Source organism: Rhinolophus hipposideros, assembly GCF_964194185.1.
Source record: "Rhinolophus hipposideros genome assembly, chromosome: 9".
NCBI lineage: Eukaryota > Metazoa > Chordata > Mammalia > Chiroptera > Rhinolophidae > Rhinolophus > Rhinolophus hipposideros.
In genome coordinates, this window is record NC_138055.1 from 6,098,941 (window position 1) to 6,120,111 (window position 21,171).

The window sequence follows — 21,171 nt, forward strand, 5'->3', positions numbered from 1 at the left end:
TGTCCTCACGGTAACTTCCGCTTCTTACCCAGCCTAGTCAAACTGGGCCCATGTTTGAGGTCCCATGTAATCATCAGCCTAACTCATGAACGTGACTTCTGCTTGGGCCCTTCCTGTCCTGCCTCTGACCGTGGCTGGGAAACAGTTTTCTGATAAACAGGGCAGCCCTGAGCTTCTAGTCCTGGCTTCCCAGCTCTCTCCCCCGTGCTTCACACCTCTGCTCTCTTAGACTCGCATTGAAGGAACTCGTGAAATCCAGAGCCTCATAATGTAAGAAGTTTATTTCCTCAGAAGGGAGCCTAGAATACACTGGGGCTGGCAAGAAAAACTGAGGCAGTGTGGAACTAGCTACCCAGTGGGTGGTGCTGGTCCCCCCCATTCTTGTGAGGGGTGATCTGAAAAGCACTAGAAAGGCCCCACCCTCCAAGGGGTCCTTAGAGCACCCACTCACCTTCCTCCCTGCCTCTGCCACACCTTGCCCTTCCTGGCAGCCTGTACTCAGAGCCCCAGCTCACAAGCTCACCAAACTCTGGGGCTTCCTGTCCACCTTCGCTCTCCCAGTCCCAAACCTGGTAGCAGTAATCCCCAGGTGAACCTCAGTGGGTTACTTCTCTCTGAGCTTGTTTCCCTCTCTATGTTTTTCACCCATCATCTCTTCTCTTCCTTTAAGTAACAGTCACTACCTCCAGCCCCCACCCTCTGAGACCACATGATCAGCAGAGCTGCCTTCTTCCTGGCTCCAGTGGTAGGTGCCAGAGATACCTGGCAATCAGGGCACCCCATCCCCTGAGCCCACGTGCCCTGGGGGCCCCTGGGAGTTGACACCCTGACCTTTTACTGGAACAAGATGCATGCTGTACCCTGAAATCAAGGCACTAAGGTCTGTGTGAGCTTGGGGACTGCCAGGCACCTTACCACCATGAGGAGACAGTCCACCTGAGAATGAAGCCCATACAAAGCAAAGCAGGACCTGAGACAGAGAGAGACAGATGGAGAGAGGGCGTGTCCCGGTGACATCCTTGAGCCTTAGGATTCAGCCCGAGTCCAGAACCACACCCTTTCATTTCATCTATTTTCATTTTGGTCTCTTGTGCTGCAAGAGTCTGGGGCAGTAGCGAGGGGAAGCTGTCTAGTGTGGGAAATCTCCTTGAGCTGCAAAATTCTCTGCTGGGTGAGAGGTCAGGGCTGTGAAGCTCAGAAACAACAGGGCGGGCCAGGGGGATGCAAGAGAGGTACCCAGGGCACAGAACTGAAAGAGGCACTCAGCTGTGACCCTAAGGTGCCTCTCTTGCCTTACCCTGGCCCGGCTCTGCAAAGACAGCCATGGCTTTGCCCGGGGAGGAAGAACCGCCGCCTCTCCCGAAGTGAGAGAAGGCAGCTTTGCCCTCCTTAACTCCTTAGATGGGACATGTGCAAGAGGGAGCCGTGGTCTGGGGTCCTGAGATCCCGTCCACATCTCAGCCCACTGCCCTGTGATCTCAGGCAAATCCCTATGAATGTAATGGTAGTGGTCTCCAAGTGTTGTCCGCCTTTCAAGAAATGGACCTTTTAAATGGACAATCACCAGCTAAAGACTACACTTCCCAGCCTCCCTTGCAGCTAGGAGTAGCCATGTGACTAAGTATTGACCAGTGGAATGTAAGGGGTACAGCCATCAGGGAGTGTCCCTCAAGTTGTGTGTTGGGGGGGTGCTGCCCCTTCCACCCTCCCACCTTCCTGCTGCTTGGGAAGTAGAGGATCCTCCTGGATCATGCCGACATCCCGGGCACAACGCAGCAGCTGGAAGGGAGCAACTTGGGTTCCTGAACACCGCGTGGAACTGGCCACCAGACCAGCTCTGTATAATCTCCCCATGGCATATATCATGAGAAAGAAAGAACATTCTATTTGGTTTAAGGCCCTGTTGTTTTGCATCTCTGCCTGAATTTATATCCTAACTGGCTGCCTACCCCAGGGATTCCAGTTAGCACTTTCGGTTGTCCCGAGACAGGGTGGGGGTGGAAGGAGCAGTGCTACTGGGTAGAGACCAGAGGTGCTCAACGTCCTGTGACACTACAACACGCAAGACAGCCCCCATGACAGAGAACATCTAGTCCAGAATGTCAAAGGGTCCAAGTTGTTGCTGTTGAGAAACTCTGCCCTCTCTGAGATTCAGTGTCCCCACCCCTACAATGGGGACTGTTGAGCTATTGAGTTTTCTATGAGGACCCAGTGAGATGATAGACATGATCCTACTTTCAGGAAAGCAGACAGTCTGCAAAGATCATCATGAAGTCTTTTTATTGCAGTAAATTAAGGTGGAAGCCCCAGAGGAGGAGAGTGAGGCAGGCTGTCAATCTATGTCCACCATGAGGCAACAGTGTTCCACACAGGAGGAGGGATTCAGGGTGGGGGTGGGGGCCCAGGGGACCTGGCTCAGGGGTGCTGGGCTGGCCCTGGAGGGGAGAGGAGGGGCTCCTGCCACCCGCCTCAGCCTTGGGGAAGGGGAGGGATAGAGGAGTCCAGCAGAGGGAGGGGTGTGGTACAGCTGCTGGTGGCCCCCATACCACCCACAGAATTCACCCCATCCCCACCACCTCCTGCCCTGCCTGGGGCCCCACTTTCCCTCTCACACGTACAGACATGTGTCTCCTTCCATCCACATGCCTGCACACCCACCCAGACTCTCTCTTTCTCACACACACACACACACACACACACACACACACACGCCTCCTTCCCCTACTGTCTCGCCCCTCTGCACACCCCACACTCACACAGCAATGCCAAGCCTGAGTCCAGAGGGGTGGTGCTGGGTTGGACCAAGCTGACATCCCTCCAGATGGGGTCCTTTCCTTGGGTTAGTTTTGAAGCCTGCCACGTGAAGCTGTTGGGTCGGTGCCATTGGGTGGAGTGGGGATCTGCATGTAACTGGGAATTCTGTGGGGAAACAGGAGATCTGGAACCTCAGGACTCCAGGTGGAAAGCGGGGCAGGAGTGCTAGGAAGCACAAAAGGCACTGGGGGCCAGCGGGGGATGTCCCCCGAGCTGGGGAAGGCGGGCATGGGGTGAGCTAGCCTGAAGTGGGGAGCAAACCCAGGGCCAGAAACAGCAATACCTCAAGGCACCCAGATGCCCCATCTTTTAATACCCGGGGTCTGCCCAGAGCACACAGGGGCCTCTGCAGAGAGAGCCCAGGCTGCAGAGGGATGGCTGGATGATCAGAGGACATCCTCCCTTTGCCTTGGTTCTCCAGGCTGGGTAGAGCAGGGGAGGGTACCTGGTGCCTGCCCCCTAGCCCAGAGTCAGCTCAGCTCAGACCTCTGGGCCCCCGAAGGCCAGGTTGTCGCGGACCATCAGTGTCTTGCGGAGGTCACGGTCCACCACGGGGCGCTGCATACGCCACTTGTGTGCCTCCTGCAGGCCGGGCTCGAAGTAGTAGATGCAGGCGCCGAAGCCCATCAGGATGAGAACAGAGATGACCAAGTAGACAGGCACGAACCAGTCCAGGAAGTGTGGCATTGCGGCGGCCTCGGCTGCTGAGACATGGTGGGTGAGGGCCTTGTCCTGCCCCCCCACCCAAGTAGGTTCACAGAGGTTCACAGAGCCAGGAGGTCCGAGCATCACTTTATCAGTGGGAAGACAGGCTCAGGAGAGTGGAGGGCAGTGCCTGATCGAGGCCAAGCGCCCTGACCAAGTTCAGAGCTGCTGCCCCCATCATGGAAGACCCACCCAGCTCGTACTCACCCTTAAAGAAGGCAGCTGAATGCCTGGCTCGGCCCCTTTCCAGTACATGTGCCCTCAGGCAAATTGCCTGACCTCTCTGGGCCTCAGTGTCTTCCCCTGTGGAAGGGGACACTAACAGTCTAATGGGGATCCACTGAGGTGACTGATCCCTCAGAGATCTCAGTAAAGAACAACTTGGCCAGTGTCTCCTCTGAGCCCACCCCCAGGCCCAGACTGCGCAGTTGCAGAAGCTGCCTCTTGCCACACCCCACAGATGAGTGGGTCCCCGCCACCCGCACATCCTGGCCAGGTGTGGCTGGTGAAAGCATGGTGAACAAACACCCATCCCCAGGGGACCTGGTTGAAATCAACAGAGGCTGCATAGGCTCCCAAATTCAGGCCCATGCCCACTTTCATGACTCTCAGAGTATGAGCAGAGGTGCCAGCCCAAACAACTGGGGCCTTAGTTTCTGTGCCTGTAAAATGGGAATGAAAATAGTACTTTGGTCACAGGGTATTGTGATTGTTAAATGAGTTAATTTATGTGAAGTGCTGAAAACCAGTGCCTGGCACATAATAAGTGCTGTAGAGTAGTGCGTTCTCATTCTCTGAGCCTCAGTTTGCTTATCTGTGAGATGGGCCTCAAAGTAGGACCCACTCTCTTCAGGCTCTTGTGACTGTTGAACAAGACAATGCCTAAGGGGCATTTAGCACCATGCTGCCCACAGAATCAGCACTCAGTGAATATTAGCTCTTGTGATTTCCAGGGAACCAGGGATGGGAAAGCAGGAAAGGAGAAGGTCGCAGATGTAAAGTACTTCACAAATGTCACATACACCCAGACCACTTTTTGGATGGCCCAAAAGTGCTCACCTCTGCTCTCTGCCAACCTCCCCAGCTTCATCTCCCACCCGAAATGCCGTCACATGGCACTGCTTGTTGGTCACCTATGTGTTCCTTTGTTTTATACAGTCCCCATCTTTGCATATGCTTTCATTTTCCCTGGAAGGAATGTTTTTTGTGTTCATGATCACATGGCAAACTCCTATTCATACTTCAAAAGCCAGATCCCAGATCATCTCCTCCAGAAACGGGATAAAGCAGGACCCATTTCAAACGCTTCCTGAGCTGTGAGAAAGGGATAGGGTGAGGAGCCCACGTCTGCCTGTCAAAAAGCATTCACAAACCTTACAACAGGCGTATAGGGTAGGTGCGACTGCCCACATTTTACAGAAACTGAGGCCCAGATAGGTTTACTAACCTGCCTTGGGCTATCCAACTGGGAAGTGACAGATCTGGACCCCAAAACCCAGCGATGTCCTGAGATTTGAGGTCTCCTAGGTGGGGAGCCACATGAGCAGAGGCCCACCTTGGCTTCTGGGGAGGGAAGAAAGGGGCTGGATGGAATGACTTCCACAGCAGGCTGAAGAGAAGCCCCAGCTTCTGGGACCTGTCTCTAAACTCCAGCTTTTCTTATCCCCCTACTTCCAGATGGGTCTGCAAGGTGGGCTGTGATGCCGGGGAGGGAGAGATGCTGTTTGCAAGTCCTGCATCCATCCAGAGCCCCTCCCATGCCCCACAGGGCCCCCATTGGCTGTTCAAGGTGCCCTATTCATGGAGGAATCAAATGAAGAGTGTGATAATGGCCCAAAGTCAGGGCTAGCACGGTGTCCTCCTTACCCGTTGCCTTTCTAGAGCACCAAAGATAGAATTCAGAATTGCCTGACGCTGCCTAGGTTAGGAGGGGTGGGGAAGAGGATCCCCAAGTAGGAAGGCTGCTCCAAATCAGCCTGACTAAAACCAAGGTGATTTGTACTCCCTCCCTTGACCCCAGCCAGGACCCCCGCCTCCTGTTAGCTTAAATATGAAAATGGGGTACTCTGGCAGAGATGCAATGTGGAGCAGAGTTCAGGGTCCCCCAACCCCTCCAGCCCTGTGAACAAAATCCCAGGCCTTCCAGGGAAGATGGAGGACCCCTAGCCCATTGCCTGGCTTCTCCGGGGACTGCCTGGCTGAAGCAAAACACTCACTGGCATTCTGTGTGACCTTGGGCCACTCCTCATCTTCTCTGGACCTCAGAGTCCCCCATGCACAGTGCTGGGATGGGGGAGGGTTAACAGATGATCCATAAGGAATTTTCCAGCCCCATTCCAGCCAAGGTCCCGTCTAGGACAGCCCCTTTCCCTGCCTCCCAAGCCATTGGCACCACTCGGTCCCCCATCCATAGCATGCCGGCAGACCCACCTCACACACCGCCTCGGCCTGAGCAGCTTAGCGTCGGTCCATGGATTCAGTCTCAGCAGCTGTCCCCAGAGATACTGCCATCTGTGGCCATCCTGGGTGCTGGAGGCAGAGAAAGGGCGAGGCCAATGCCCCTCACGGTAGACGGAGCTTCTCAGGCTCAGGGGCTGTAACTGGGCCAGGAGAGGGCAGTCCTGAACTGGCTCTGCAACCTGGTAGCTCTCCCTGCCCATCAGAGACCCTTCCCTCTGCCCCCCACCCTCAGGATGGGAGGAGGCGAGACCTGTTTCAGCCAATCAGCAGCTTGGCAGAGCAAAGGCTTTATCCTCCGTTGCCATGGCAACCAGCCTTTTCTTCTGGATCCTTTGCACGTGGTACAGAGATGACAGGCAGGGCGGGTTTGGAGGAGTTGGGAGACGCATGGGAGCTGCTCAGCAGGCTGCTGGGCCCCATGGCTGGTGAGCCTGGAGAGGAGGAGACCCTGGATGAGATAACTGGGAGGGTTCGGAGGCTTGCCATTTGAGGGTAAGGAGAGATTGGGGTCCCTGGCAAGTGGGTGGGGAACAAGCAGTGACCAGTAGAGACAATGAGGGTCATATGTTATAGAAAGAAGAACCAAGATTGAGGCTGAGAGTCTGGTCCAGGGTAGCCTTTGCCATGAGCCAGACACTGCTTTCAGAGCGTTATTTATGTTAACTCGTTTATTCGTCACTAAAGGTCACACAGTGAAAAAGTCATAATGCCAGGGTCCGAGCCCTGGCCTGGCCTTCATGCACCCACACAGGAGCTGCCCATCCAGGTTCTGCCTCATGAACTCCACAGGCCCCCTGGCTGGGATATGGCCTGAGATAGTTGGGTTCCCAGGCACTGAGCACCCCCATAGGCCAGGCACGGCCCCCTACATCACTTCATTTGGTCCTCCAGCTGCGTTGGTGTTGTGAGCCGATGTACCTTCTCCTTCTAGGGCACCCAGCTGCCCAGTGACAAAGTTAGGGAGGGAGTGGGGTTAAGGTGGGAGGGTTCTACCTCCTTCCTGTATTATACAGAGTGTCTGCAAAATGTCAGGCGCCCAGTGCCATTCCGTAAACAGCAGTGGTTTTTGTCTCAGGAGAGAGCAGCCCCAGAGGCCCATGGGATAGGGAAGACACTTCGGGGAACCACCTCCCTGGGGCGTTCGTTCCCAGAAACCTGAGGATGGGCAGGTGGGAAAGGCTGTGGGTGAGATGACTTCAGGACCCTGGGTCCCCTACCCCCGGACACCCTGCCAGCTCTGGGCCACTGCAAGGGTGGTGGGTCCTTTCCAGCATATGTGTGACGAGGGGTGTGAGTTTGAGTTCACAGCGGGATTCTTACTGAGATATAAGGGACATCAGAATACAAACCTTAAGTGATGAAGTTTTACCTGTGTATACACTTGTGCAATCACCAGCCATCAATGTCTGGGGTACTTCCATTACCCCAGACAGTTCCCTGAAGCCCTTGCCAGTCAATGCCCCCTTCCCAAAGGCACCCACTGATCTGATTTCTATTACCATAGATTAGTTTTGCCTGCATTTGCATTTCATATCAATGGAATCACACCATATGCACTCCTTTGTGTCTGGCTTCTGTCGCTCCGCACAGTGCTTTCACCAGTCACTAGCATTGCCCTTATCAGTACTGCAACCTGTTTACCTCTTCACCACTGAAGGGAATTTGGGTTGTTTCCAGTGTCGGAGTATAATGAGCAGAGCTGCCAAAGTGCTGCTCCTAATGGATTTGTTCATTATCTTGACTGTGGTGGTGGCTTTCTATGTGCACATATATGTCATAACTTAGCAAACTGTATACTTGAAATATGTGTAGCTTCTTATATGTCAATTATACTTTAATAAATCTGTAAAAAATGTCATCAGTGGCCTTTAGATATTGTTTTCGCCTCCTGATTCTTTATTCACATAAAAACTTAGAGGAAGTTCAGTATGTATAGAGATAAAGCCAGAGCAGCTTCCATTAAATGGTGGAGTGGGCTTTCTTGACCCCACCCACACAGCTTCCCCCTGCCCCTCACCGTGCCCCTGAAGCCCCCCCCCAGGGCTCCACAGAAGTCCACTTGAAAACCACTGGCCCAGAGGGTCTCTGATGGCCCTGCCAGCTCAGGGTGTTCTTGACACAAAACCTCCAGGCCTGGGTCAAGTCTTCCTGCCAACCCCTACCTTTCCTGGATCCTACACACAACTATTTTCTATTGCACTGCCAACGGGAGAAGCACCAACTCATCCTGACATCTCAGCCAACAGTCACCTCCCCAGCGCAGTGTTGCAGGGGCTCCCCAGGGATCCTTCATGCACCTTCCTCTGGGTTCCCACTGCTCCAGGTGGCTCTTACCCACTGTGCTGCCTTTGGGTGCTGTCATCTGCCCAGTGGTATATGGGCATAGCACTGATAACTCCCAGGGCAGGGATGACATCTCTGGTGCCCAGGTCACTAGTGCCCAGCACCAGGCCTGGCCCAAGGCAGGCACTCAGCATGTTAATAAATGGCTCTTAGCTCAGTCCCTTCTGGAAAGTGCTGACCAGGATGCAGTCTTTCCTTGACTCTCTAAGGGCCTCAGTCCCCTGGCCTGCAATCACCTCTCCAGCCTCATGTTCTCCCCCTTTCTCCTCACCCCATCTGCTTCAGCTACTGGCCTCCTTGCTAAGAAGTGGCAGGAATGCTCCCTGTGGGGTTTCTTAGCACATGCTGCTCCTGCCTGAAGCCTCTTCTGCAATATTCTTAATTGACTACTCTCTCACTGAATTTAGGCATCTGCTCAAACATACCTTCTTACCGAGGCCTCCCCTGACCTAATGTAGCTTCGTCCTACCTGTTTCCGTGTATCCCCTCGCCCGTCTTACTTTATTTTCATAGTACTCATTACTACTTAACTTTCGGGGAGTCCCCTCCACACCCCTTGCCATGAAGAATCAAAGCCCCACCTGTGCTGGGGCAGGGGTTCCATGAAGCCAATTACTTCCAACTGTTTCTAAGCAAGATATAATTGATTCATGTGGAGTGAGAAGAATTTAGGTTAAACAGGGAGTTTGCCTCTGCTCTCCCAGATGTCACAGAAACGAGCACACTGTGTGACCATGGTCTGATTCCCCCATCACACTGAGTTGATCAATAACGTCTGATTTGCCCATGTTCTCAGGGTGAGGTATTAGGTTTGCCCTAGGAAATAATGAATAAATCACTGCTGAGAAGGAATGAATGAAAGTAAACCAATCCATTCATTCAACAAATATGTATTGATCAAGTATCATGTACCAGGTATTTTTTAAAGTACAGCGCATACGAACTGACATAATCTCTGCTCTCATGTATCTTACGCTCTAGTTGGAGAGACAATGAGCAAGTAATTATATAACTCAGGGCCTCTTCCACAGGCCCTGAGCGTCCCTGAGTATGCCAAGAAAGCAAGATCCTGAAAGCTCTTTACCCAGGCCATTTCTCAGGGCTGTGTTTGCAGCCAACAACGTTGAGGGGTGAGGTAACATCTCCCCCTGGATACAGAACAGGCCTACCACTCACTATATATAAAAGCAGTGAATCTCTAATCCTATAATGCCATCCACGAGGTATACGGGCATCCATGATGGGTCTTTTGCGGGGATTGGAGGACATGGGGAACTGACACAAACAAACATGAAACCCTGGTTATTGTTTTTACCATGAGTAATAATGTCCTTTGTCTCCTACTGTGGAGCTTCATGTCTTCTGCCGGCCTCTGTAAAACAGTAACAGACCATTATTAAACACTAATAAACTGTACTGCTTATTAGTATGTATGATAAAACCTCAGAAGCTGCACAGTTCTTGAAGATATGTGAAGTGCAGATTAGTGCTATTGAGAAAATAGTACAGAAAAAGGATAGTGGGGGGGCTTGCTATTTTAGATAAGTCGTTAAGAAAGGCCCCTCTGATAAGGTGACATTGGAGCAGAAACGTGCATAATAAGTGAGGAAACAAGCCATGTGACTGTTTAGGGGAAGAGCATTTCAGCCAGAGGGAATCACAGGGCAAAGGTCCTGAGGTTGGAGGATACTTGGAATATTGGAGGAGCAGCCTAATGACCCGTGTAGCTAGAGAGGGTGTTAGAGGGAGAAGAGCAGAAGACGAGATCAGGAGATTGTCAGGGGCCAGAACTCACAGAGCCTCAAAAGCCACATAAAGTGCTTGCAATGTACTCTGGGACGGGAACTACTGGTGGGTTTTGATCAGAGAAGTGGCCTGCTCTGATTTCTGTTTCAAAAGGATGATTCTGATTGCTGTGTGGAGAATAGCAGGTAGCTCTGGGGACCAGGGTGGAAACAGGGAGTGTCATGCAGAGACTCAGCTCCCACTCCCCACATAAGAATGCAGGATATAGTGAGGCCAAAAAGGAACACCCACGGAGCCATGGATAGGCACTTCATACCACTGCAGTCTCGCTGGTGGCTGGGTTGGAGACACAAAAGTAAACATCTGCCAGTCCCCCAACAAGGGGTCTTCCTGCACCTCAGTCTCGCTGGCGGCTGGGCAAGACACAGGAAGTAGGAGCCAAGGATCGGAAATCTGCCCTTCGCTTCTCTGACTGCCAACCAAACAACCAACCAACGCAGCCACGACAGTTATATTAGTGGCTAATTGGCTAACTGGTTACAGCTGACGGCCATCTACCACCTGAGCCAGCACCTTGCAGCGTGAGACCGAGAGCCTGGAAACTGCTCTCTGGGACTCTGTCCCCACAGGGAGCCAGTGGGAATGCTGTTACAATAGTCCGGGTGGGAGATGGTCGTGGGTTGTCCTGGTGGTGGTAGTGGAGGCAGTGAGAAGTGGTCAGCTTCTAGCTGCATTTTAAGATTAGAACCCACAGGCTTGTTTAAAGATTGGATGTTAGTTGTGAAGAAGAGGAGCCAAGAATAACCCCCACGTTTTGTCCTTAGCAGCTGCAAAGATGAAGTCAACTGAGATGGGGAAGACGTGGGAGGGGCAGGTTCAGAAGGACTCAAGAGTTCAGTGAATGGGCATGAATGAACGAAAATGAACGAACGAATCACTGAATACCTTCTTCCGAGGCGTGAAATAAAAGGCCTATCCCACAGGCAGCACCTTAAGCGTCTGGCGCCAGAGTTGTAACACGCCTCCAAAAAAAAAAAAAAGATAGCGGTTCCTTTAAGAGGGCCCCGCCCTCCACGAAACCCCGCCCAGAGAAGGTCACGTGCCCCTGGGGCGCACTAGGGATGGGCCGCATGGTGGTTTGAAAGCAAAGCGCGCGCCGCCAGAGTGGCGGTTCGGCCTGCAACTGGGATGTCGGTGTTGCGGCCGCAGGACCAGCTTCCTGGCCTGAACGCGGCCACCATCCTGGTAGGCACCCACAGCCCCGCTCCCTCCGCCCGCCTTTCCTCCTTGGCTGTTCCTCGGCTCCCCGGTTCTCTGCGCTCCCCGGAGTGTGGGCGCGCACTGTTCCTGCAGGGGTGTGGTGGGCGGGAGAGCCACGTATGAACCAATCGGAGTAGCCTCCCTCTAAGGCTGAAGGACGTTCCCACCAATAGGTGCACGGCTGGATCTTTCCTGGTTTCTGATTGATTTCTGGCGCGGGGAGTCCGTGCTCCGGGTGGGGTGCGGGTTGCTGAGCTCCGCGCCCGGCGGGGACTTGGTTTTTTGCCGTCGCAGAGTTGGTCCTTCCAGAATGGCCAGGCTGTCCGAGGGAGGGTCTGGGAGGTAGTAAGTGCTGTGCGGACAGGACTGGAGCGGTTGCAAACCTCAGGCTGCAAACCTCAACCTGTGCCGGGCGGAGTTCTCTCGGTAAACGACGCCCTGCGCGCTGGAGCCAGAGTCGGAGTCGTGGCCGCCTTTGGTCTGTGCCCGGATCCCCGGGCCATCCAGAGGGACTGCTGTGCCCAGGTATCAATCGGCTGCCTTCTCTCTCTGGGCAGCTTGTGGGCACGGACGATGCTCTTCTGCAGCAGCTGGCCGATTCGATGCTCAAGGAGGACTGCGCCTCCACGCTGAAAGTGTAAGTAACCGACGCTGGGGGTGTCCGATCGGTTGGCTGTGGTCTGCACTCTGGGCTGGGCGTGAGGGAGAGCTGAGGAGCCGCCTCGAGAAGCGGGCGCAGGTGGGGCAGGTGGGGCAGGTGGGTCAACCCCGTAAACCATCCTTAACGCGTGATCTGGCCTCGCGGACTCTGTTGGCGGCGTCTGGTAGCACCCGCCTAAGGTATCCTCCACTCTGTTACACACTTGTTCTCTCACTCAAGCACTTGTCATCATAAGAAATTTCCTTGTTCACCTGCTCGTTTACTTGTTTCCAGTCTACCACGCCCATAGACCCCAAGGTCAGCCCCTTGAGGGCAGGGACTTTGACTTTTGTTCACTGGTGAATTCTAGGCCTTGAAGAGTGCCTGGCACAGAATAGATGTTCAAATAACCCCAAATGTGGAGAAAAACTGACTAAGGAAGTATAGTGTGTTTTCCTTTTTCTACTGTTGAGTAGAAACAGCTGCTAATGGAGTCAAGTGACTTAACATATGTGGGTGTCCTGCGCCCCATAGGAAAATAAGCTCCAGGGGTTCATGTTGAAGGAGTATGATCCAAATTTAAAGGGTATTTCTTCCATGGGAACTGGAAATGCCTTTTACTAAGTAAAATAAACTCTGTTACAGCACTTTAAAGAATCTGTGATGGGGGAACATAATCCTTTTCCTCTAAATATTGTTCACAGGTCCATCTGTGCTCTTAGCATCTTGCTAGGCCACAGAACACCAAACACAATAACCAACAATCTAGTAATTTCTAGGTAACTGGACTTTTAGGAGTGCGTGTGTGTGTGTGTTTTAACTTCTCTGTTTTTTATACTTTATGTTATTTCCTGAATTATAAGCTTGGAGGGTGGGGGTGGCGGGAGACGGGAAATAGGAATGAGTGGAATGGGCAGAAGGAGAGGGTTCAAGAAAAACCTTCAGGTGGGCATTTGACAAACAGAAACCAAGTCCAGATGATAATGATGAAGGTGACTTGTCCAAGGTCACACAGCTGGTAATTGGCAGAACTAGGATTCAAGCCCACTGGAATCCAAAGGAGTTCAGTCTTAACTCCTAAACGTCACAGTCCAACACCCACCTTTTGAGCCTGGTCTCCCTCCCAGAATGTGGTGTAGCTGGCTAGCCCCATGCGGTCTTCTATCCAAAACTCCCTCTTGCCAAGGCAGGTTACTAAACAGAGTTCCTTTCTGGCAGAGGGAGCCAGATAGGAGTAATGTGGGTAGGACCAGCTCTGTCTGCCCTGCCCCTGTGCTCACCTGAGGAGTCTTGCCCACAGGGCACCAGGTGACTAGGTGAGGTTCCACGGACAGCCTCCTCTACTATGAAGGATGGCATGTGAGTGGTCACTGGGATTTGGGTATGTATACCTGCGATTTCTTGTTTTTCAGCCACTTGGCACAGTCTCTTCCTCTTCCTTCCAATGTGAATCGCCCTCGAATTGACCTGATTGTGTTCGTGGTTAACCTTCACAGCAAATACAGGTGAGAGCCAGAATCCACAGGGATTCCAAACTCCTAAGGCTGTTGGGCTCAGGTATACCTGGTTTAGAGGTGTGCTGGGACGGTGCCCTCACTTATGGGAAGGAGAGGAGACAGAGAGGCTGCCTGGGGTTATCGTGAAGGGTGAGGAGAGTCAGTGGCCAGTGCAAGGTGTTGAAAAGACACTGATGAATCCTAGCAGTGTTATCTGTCATTTAGCTAATGCTGTCTGAGGCCTACTCTGTATCCCTGACAGCAGGCACAGAGATGAATGAAACAGACCCCTGCCCTCAACGTGCTCCTAGTCCACTGGGGGAGGAGGCGAGCCTCTTGAACAAAGAAGGAAGTATTGGGCTGTGAGAGCCCAAACAAGACCTCTGACTCTTGGGACTTAGGTCAGGGTATACTTTCTGGTAGAGGTGACATCTGAATTGACACCTAAAAGATGAGACGGAGTTAGCCAGGTAAAGATGGGGGTGAGCAGAATGTTCCAGGTGAAGAGTTAATGTAAAGGGTATAGTGTGTTTAGAGGACTGTTAAGACCTGTGCAAGGTCAGAAGCCCAGTCCAATGTGGGGCCACAGCAGTGGTGGCATGAGTGCTGGCGGTGCTTGTGGCCCGGCCTGGCCTCCCTGTGCTGCTGGCAACCCTGCCGACAGGACTACAGCACAGAAGGAAGGTCTGCCCTCTCCCTCTTGGCAGCTGACTGAGGTTAGGCAGGGCACAGGGTTCAGCGCAGAAAGCAGCGCAGACACCTGGTCATGGTGGGGGTTAAGAGAAGGCTGTGGTAGAAACACCTGGGAACCCAGGGGCACAAAGACACCAGACACATGTAGCATCGGAATTAAGTCCAGACTCACCACCTGATTGGTTGGAACTAGGCAGCAGTGACGTAGGCCCGTGGCGGGGCTGAGTGAGGGCTGAGATCTGCCGTGGTTGCCAGAGAGTCCCCGTTCAGCAGATGTTGCTCTCTGGGTGAGGTCTCTCTGTTCCCCAGAAGGGACAGTGGCTGGTCTTCGAGATCCTGCTCTGCAGCCACACTTAGGGGCGAGGCTGTCGCTGCTGCTGACCTTGCTCGTTCAGGCTGAAACCTTGGCTTGGGCCACCTGAGCAAGATGGCTTTTTGGCCAAGAGACAACAGATTCCTTCATTACTCACTCCATGGACAGCAGTGAATGAAAGCCTTGGCCCAGAAGGTCAAGGTGCCCTTGTTTAAATACTGTAACCTATTGGAAAGTGACTTGGCAATACTCATGTACATTTTAAAAAGATTTACTATGAACCAGCCATTCTACTTTCCCACAGAAACATTTGGATGTGGAAGGAGATGTGTAAACGAACGTTCATGCAGCATCTTTGAAATGGTGCAGAATTGGAGACCATGGAAATGTCTGTCTCTGGGAGGGAAGCAGAGTGGTGCTGTGCTCAGTCCAAAGACTATAACAGATGCATGAAGCCCAAATAAACCCAACTAGATGCTATCACTATTTGCATGTGAAAAAAATCTAGAGGAATGACACCCTACACTGTGGGGAGCAGTTACCTCTGGGGAGTCGAGACTGAAGGGTAGTGATGGAGAGGGGGGCTTATTTTTGACTTAAACACCCATGTTTAGTTTTTGATTATTTTACAGGCTTGAGTCACTTTGTAATTAAAAGTAGTTTTAGAACAATGAAAGGCCAAAGTATTCCTCTAGGGCAGTTTCCTGTCACCTCCTCGATTTCTGGCCTCTGGGATGGGGGTGGGGAAAGGCTGTTCCTTCTCTGTTGTGAGGTGTGTCCTCTGGTTTGTTTTCACGCCCTGGCCTGACCCCCCAGCCTCCAGAACGTGGAGGAGTCCTTGCACCATGTGGATGCCGCCTTCTTCCTGGGAAAGGTGGGCTTCCTCGCCACAGGCGGTAAGTGCACCCCTGGCCTGCCACTGGCCACCCCCGACTGGGCAGCTGGGGCGGGGTGCTGAGGTAGGCTCCTTGCTGAGGCAGCCTGGGTGATGGAAAGAACACGGGCTCACTCTGGTGTCTGATGTACTGTTGGCCTTTCTGACAGTGCAGCTGAGCAGGTCCTTCTGCTGAGACCATGGCTTACGGTTGCCTGCTGGTTCCCTGCAGATTCGGGAGAAAATCCAAACTCCTGGAAAGGCACAGCATGGTTTGCAGCTTGGCAGTTATCTCAGTTCTATGGCTGAGAAAACTGATCATGAGATTAAGTAACTTGTCCAAGGCGCCATAGCTAAAAAGTGGTAGCGCTGAGATTCCTACCTACATAGTCATATTCCCGAGCCATATGGCTTCCCGAATACTTTCTTCCTCTTCTGGGTCTAGCTGACTCCTCTTGTCCGCATCCTGGGAGAAGCCTTCCTCACCAGCCGTGCATTTTGGGCCTTCGGGGTTCCCATCCCATGGGCCTCTGTCAGAGACCCCCCACCCTTCCCACAACACTCACGGTGGCTTCTTTGCAGCTGGGCAGGACAACCACTGCAGCATTCACCGGAACACCGTGCTGAGTCTGGCCCACACCTACCGGAGCCCTCTGTTCTTCTGTGACCTGGAGGTGAGGACACCCGTCACGCGTGTGCGGGGGAAGGACAGTCGGCACACGGGCGTCGTGTCGGGAATTCTTCTTGGAGAATCACCGGGTACCAAGTGAGGGGGGCCTGGTGTGAATCCTAGCTTTTCCACTCACTGGCTGACTTGGGTGGGTCACCCTAAGCCACGGGTGCACAAATGTGAAGTGGGGTGATGATATGCATTTGTCTGGAGTACCTCTTACATGCCAGGTACTAGCACTTGTTGCCTCGCTTCTTGTTTTGTTTTCTCTCTACTCGTAACTAAGTCTTGTATTGGTGGGTTTGTTAACATCTCGCTCTCCTACTAGGGGAAGTGCTGTGAGGCCAGGCATCCCTTCTGTCTCATTAACCGGTGTGTCCCCAGGTCCCGGCAGTCAGAATGCCCACCGTCTCCTCACCTCCCTGTTTGTAGGCCTTGTCCAGTCCCAGCCCAGGGCTTCCAGTGGGCAGCAGGAACAGGCATGGGTGGGTGGGTGTGGGGTGGAGACTTACAGTGTTGGAGCTGCCCTGACTGGCTTCTGTTGGTGTTTCTCTCAAAGTGAACCCTAATTATTGGGCATCCCAGACAGATTTCTGTTTTGCTGATAAGTTTTGTTCTTCAGCCTGTCCTTCTCCAGTATGAAATGAAGCCTGTAATACTCACAGTTTTTTTTGCTAATGGGTCCTCGACAGGAGTTGGTGCTGTTCCCTCTGGCAAGTCTGCCGAGGGCTCCGAGGGCCCGGGCTGCCCCACCCATGCACCAGGCCTGCCCAGTTGGCTTTAGGGTCTGTTTCTTGGTTTGGAGGTTCATTTTGAAGATTTGTGTCTCTGCTGTGTTGTGGGTCTTGCACCTGTTCCCAATGGAAAAGTGATGTAATGCAGAGAGAACTGAGTCAGCAGGTGGTCCCTCACCAACATCCAACCAGAGGTTCTTAGTTGGGGGCTGGAGACTGTAGAATTCAGGGGACCTGTGAACTTGGACGAGAAAAAAAATTACTGCTTTTTTTTGTTACTAACTTCTAAGTGAAATTTAGCATTATGACTCTAGGCAAGAGATGTCATTAGTACTAGCAGAATCTGTTGCCAGTAGAAGTGGCAGGTGTTGCCAGGTCATGTGAGGATTGGGTGGGTGTCCTTAGCCCACCATTTCCGTAGTCACTAGACTGGCCCCAGATCCCGTTATTCCACACCTCCATACAGGCGCTCATACTGCTCTCTCCCAGATGTGCTTTTCATATTGCATGACTTATTTTCAGAACCCCTGACTAGACCAGCGCTCTGATCTCACAGATCAGAGGCCCGGGGCACGCCCAAAGTGCCTGCCCCTGCGAGGCCTTCCTCACAACAAACCTCTGAGTAACCCAAGAGGCAACTCGCTTACAGTCACACAGCTCGTAAGTGAGACGTAGAGCCAGCAGATTGTTATACCCATTGTAGCCTGCTGAATATGGCTTGAAACAAATCGCACATACATACCCCTCAACGCACCCTTAGTCTTCTTACCTCTAAAGGGGAATCAACTTTTGCTCCACAGTTCAGCGGCCTGTGGGTGGCCGTAGAGCCAGCTGTGGTGCTGTTCTGTGTGTGGCCAGTAGGTGGCAGGGCCTACCAGGTCCTGGGTTACTCTGGAGCCTCAGAACTCTCAAGAAAAGGTGGTGATGGGGTTGTCTGTTTCCAGCCAGCAGCAGGCCTGCTGAGAACATAGACCTGGCATCCTTCAGATAAAGCACGCAGTGTTTGGAGAGATATCACTTGTCATACCCATGTTGTCCTCTTCAGGGCACACTCTAACACATACGAGTTTAAGCCTCTCCCTATTTTGAGGCCTTTGCATGGCAGGAATTATTGCCCATTGTACACGTAAAGAAACCCACTCGGCGAGGTGTGGGATTCACCCAGTGAAATTATTTCCTAGCTCTGTTGACAGGGCCCTGTGCTGGTCCCTGAGAACACAAAAGAGTCAGACCTCGGCCCTGCCCTCCCAGAATCCGGTGACATAGAATGACATGTATATACGCAGCAGAAAGATTTCCAGAGCTTGGGGAGCCTGGCAGTGGAACGAAGTCATTCCGTCCTGTAGGTGCCAGGCAGTCGCGATGTGGTCCGGCTTAGGTTGGGGGCCACGTCTCTGGAGTGTGACTTGTGGCTTAGAGGAGGCCTGGCCAGAGGTAGGAGGCAGCTGGGGAGCCTGAGTGAGACCAGCAGCATAGAGGCAGATTTCGGAGGATTTATTCAACACATATGTCTACGTATCCAGTGTGCCAAGTGCTGTTCTAGGCCCTAGAGATGCAGCAGAGAACAAACCAGTTTAAAAAAAAAAGTACCAGCTCTATTCTAGGAGGAAACAGACGTAGAGTGCGTAATGTGTTAGCAAATGGGGCGTGACATGTTGGTAAATGGTAAAGCACTAAGATTTACACAGTGACGGGGGACGGAGTTCACTAAAAAAGTGTGACCTTTTGTAAAGACTTAAAGGCGGTAAGAAGGCCAGCCGTGGGGCTCCTGGTGGAAAAGCACCCTGGGCAGGAGAAGCAATGCGTGCAAAGGCCCCGAGTTGGGAACTTGTCTGGTGTGTTCGAGATCCCACAGGGCGACCTGGGTGGCCAGAGCAGAGCTAACAGGGGACAGAATAGTGGGAGATGAGTCAGAGTGACAGTGAGGCCCCATCAGTAGGGCCTATGGGTCATCGTAAAGGCAGTGGCTTTTACTCTGAGTAAAACTGGAGCCACTGCAGGATGTGGGGCCAGGGAGGGATGTGGCCTGACTCGGGTTTTTAATGGATCCCTCCAGGTGTTGGAGGAGAGTAGACTGAAGGGAAGCAAAGGCAGAAATAGGGAGATAGGTCCAGGGGCTCTTTCTGCAAGAGTTCACAGTGGCCTAGACTCGGCAGTACTGGGTGTTTCGAGGGTGACGCCAATAGAATGTGCTGATGGCCTGGATGTGAGACATGAGATGATTGATGGCTGTGGAGTTTCCGGGCTTCGGCTGAGATGGGGACGACCGCAGGAGGAGCAGGTTTGGGGGACTCCCAGGGACTCTGTGTGGGACATGCTAAGATTAAGGCATCTATTAGGTGTCTACGCAGACATTGAGTAGGAAGCTGATGTGTCTGACATTCAGAGGAAAGGTCTGCAGATGTAATTTGGGATTTAAATGGTTTCAGGGCCGCACAACTGGGTGACGTCCTCTGGGGAGTGTGGGGAGAAGAGATGCAAAGGAGCTGGGTCTTCCAACATTTAGATGTTGGACAAAGAGGAGGGAGCAGCCTGTGAGGTGGAGGAAAAGGTGGTCGAGTGGGGGGTCCTAGCAGCCAGGGAGAAAAAGCATTTCAAGGAAGGAGGGAGGGGCTGCATCAGATTCTGAGGAGATGAGAATCTCGGTGGGAATGAGGCCAGTGCGATGAGGACTGAGACCTGGGTTTAGAACAGAGGAGATGACAAGTGACAAATGGTGGGAGTAAGAGCAGGAGGACTTGAGGATGCCCCAGTCTCTAGTTTGGGCGACTGGGTGGACAGTGATGCCCCCCGCACCCCTGCCTTTCCCAGTTAGAGAGGGAACAGGGGAAGGAGGAGGTGCTTCTGAGGCCAGAGGACATCTGGGCATCACTGTTTGTCCTTCAGCAAACATTTCTGGAGCGTCTCTTACTTGCTTGGCACTAGCTGGCGTCAGGCCCTAGAACAGTCTTGTCCCTTCCTAGCCCCACAGCTCCTCAGGCCCAGTGGTCCTTCCAAAGCCCTGATAAAGGAGCTCTTTGTTGATGGCATCTCCCTGTCCCCAGCGAGAGCCACTCTCTGTCCACCCCTCTTTTTGTCCCTGAGGGTCCTTCTCAGATCCCTCTGCCTCCTGGGCGTTGGTTGGGAGTAGCCCTGGTTCAGATCCCAGCTCTGTGGTCACTAACTGTGTGACTCCAGACAGTCTACCTAACCTGGCCAGCCCCGTTGCTGAGCTTGTTTCCGCTGAAGCTGGGGTCGTCTCTGGTGCCCCTGGTGGGTGTTTGAAGGAGTCCATAGGCTGAGGTGGTTGGCAGCTGCTTGGTGAGGTGTGCCGGGGACGAGGGCATGGCCGTGAAGGGCCGTGGTGTGCTGAGCTGTCCCCACATCCCGGCCCCCAGCTCCCCTCAGGCATCCTGTGCAGCGTCTCTGAGGAAGGGAAGCAGGGCTGCCGCCGGCTTGCTGCCTCACCACTGCTCTCCACGCTTCCTCTGCAGGTGGAAGACTTCCGAGCCACCATGGCGCAGCGCCTGGTACGCATGTTGCAGGTCTGTGCTGGCCACGTGCCGGGCGTGTCGGCCCTGAACCTGCTGTCGCTGATGCGCAGCTCAGAGAACCCCTTCCTGGAGGACGTGTGACGCCACCAGGCCGCCCTGCCCACGGCCGTGGGGGCCATTCACTGGTGCTGAAGACCAAGTCAGGGCTTGGCAGGCCCTGGGTCAGCGGTGGCCTCCCCGTGGGAACCAAACTGCTCGGTGCTCCAGCCAGCGGCAGTGCTTGGTGGGGAGCCCAGCGGGTAGGATCTGCCCACTCGCATGGCGGAGCCCCATGTCTTTATCCATCTGACGCATTCCATCTCCACTTAAGACTTCATTTAAACAAAGGGTCTGTGGCTGAAAACAGTTGGAAAAGCACTGTTTTCCTGTACCACTTTGATTTTGCCAATAAACTGACTCAGAAAAATTAGGAGTACGGTGGGGGAGGGGCACTTGAGCTCAGTCTGACTCCACGACCAACCTGGCTTTGCCAACTTAGAGAACCTGGTTCTTGCCTCTTGGAGCCTCAGTTTTCCCCAGGTGAAAGTGGAGGCCGTTGTACCTTGTGTCGTGGGGACTGAATGAAATGACCGGTGAGATGTCTAATTTGGTGTTACCCGTTATGTTTGCTTGTGTGCTGATGGCTTCCTAATAAATTGTGTCAATGCCTCACACAGTGCCAAGTAAGCACTCAGTGAACAGTGACTATTATTTGAAATCACACAGAGCTAAGTTCAAAAAACCGGTGTGAATCCAGTATTACACTGAGTTCATGTTTGTGAGAATTAAATGAGAGAAGCTGGCTGGGGGGCTGGTTTCTGGGTTGGCAGTGACAGGTTGTGCACTGACTTTTGCCTGCCTTCTCCCTTGGGTCTAATTAGAGGCTGTAGAAGTGCCGAGATTGGAATCCA

The 21,171-nt window shown here is 53.1% G+C and overlaps 2 protein-coding genes across 6 annotated transcripts; one reads left to right on the plus strand and one right to left on the minus strand.

The window, feature by feature from the left end:
- Nucleotides 1-2,263: 2,263 nt before the first annotated feature.
- Nucleotides 2,264-6,191, minus strand: SMIM45 (small integral membrane protein 45). 4 transcript variants are annotated; one of them, XM_081060253.1, is made up of 4 exons: nt 5,950-6,191; nt 4,967-5,082; nt 3,301-3,515; nt 2,264-2,919 (listed from the first exon to the last, which is right to left on the minus strand). In XM_081060253.1, the coding sequence occupies exons 3-4, from the start codon at nt 3,499-3,501 to the stop codon at nt 2,722-2,724; spliced, it is 399 nt and encodes a 132-aa protein (XP_080916379.1). In that variant the 5' UTR covers nt 3,502-3,515; nt 4,967-5,082; nt 5,950-6,191; the 3' UTR covers nt 2,264-2,721. The 4 variants fall into 4 exon arrangements, with proteins under 4 accessions (XP_080916379.1, XP_080916380.1, XP_080916381.1 ...); XM_081060254.1 differs by lacking the exon at nt 4,967-5,082; XM_081060255.1 differs by lacking the exon at nt 4,967-5,082 and having other exon boundaries at nt 3,301-3,546.
- Nucleotides 6,192-11,175: 4,984 nt separating this feature from the next.
- On the plus strand, nt 11,176-20,945 carry CENPM (centromere protein M). Of its 2 annotated transcripts, none has more exons than XM_081059958.1 (6): nt 11,176-11,313; nt 11,886-11,965; nt 13,381-13,473; nt 15,287-15,366; nt 15,927-16,018; nt 20,222-20,945. In XM_081059958.1, exons 1-6 carry the CDS (start codon nt 11,257-11,259, stop codon nt 20,360-20,362), a joined length of 543 nt encoding a protein of 180 aa, XP_080916084.1. In that variant the 5' UTR covers nt 11,176-11,256; the 3' UTR covers nt 20,363-20,945. The 2 variants fall into 2 exon arrangements, with proteins under 2 accessions (XP_080916084.1, XP_080916085.1); XM_081059959.1 differs by having other exon boundaries at nt 11,208-11,313; nt 15,935-16,018; nt 20,222-20,337.
- Nucleotides 20,946-21,171: the final 226 nt, after the last annotated feature.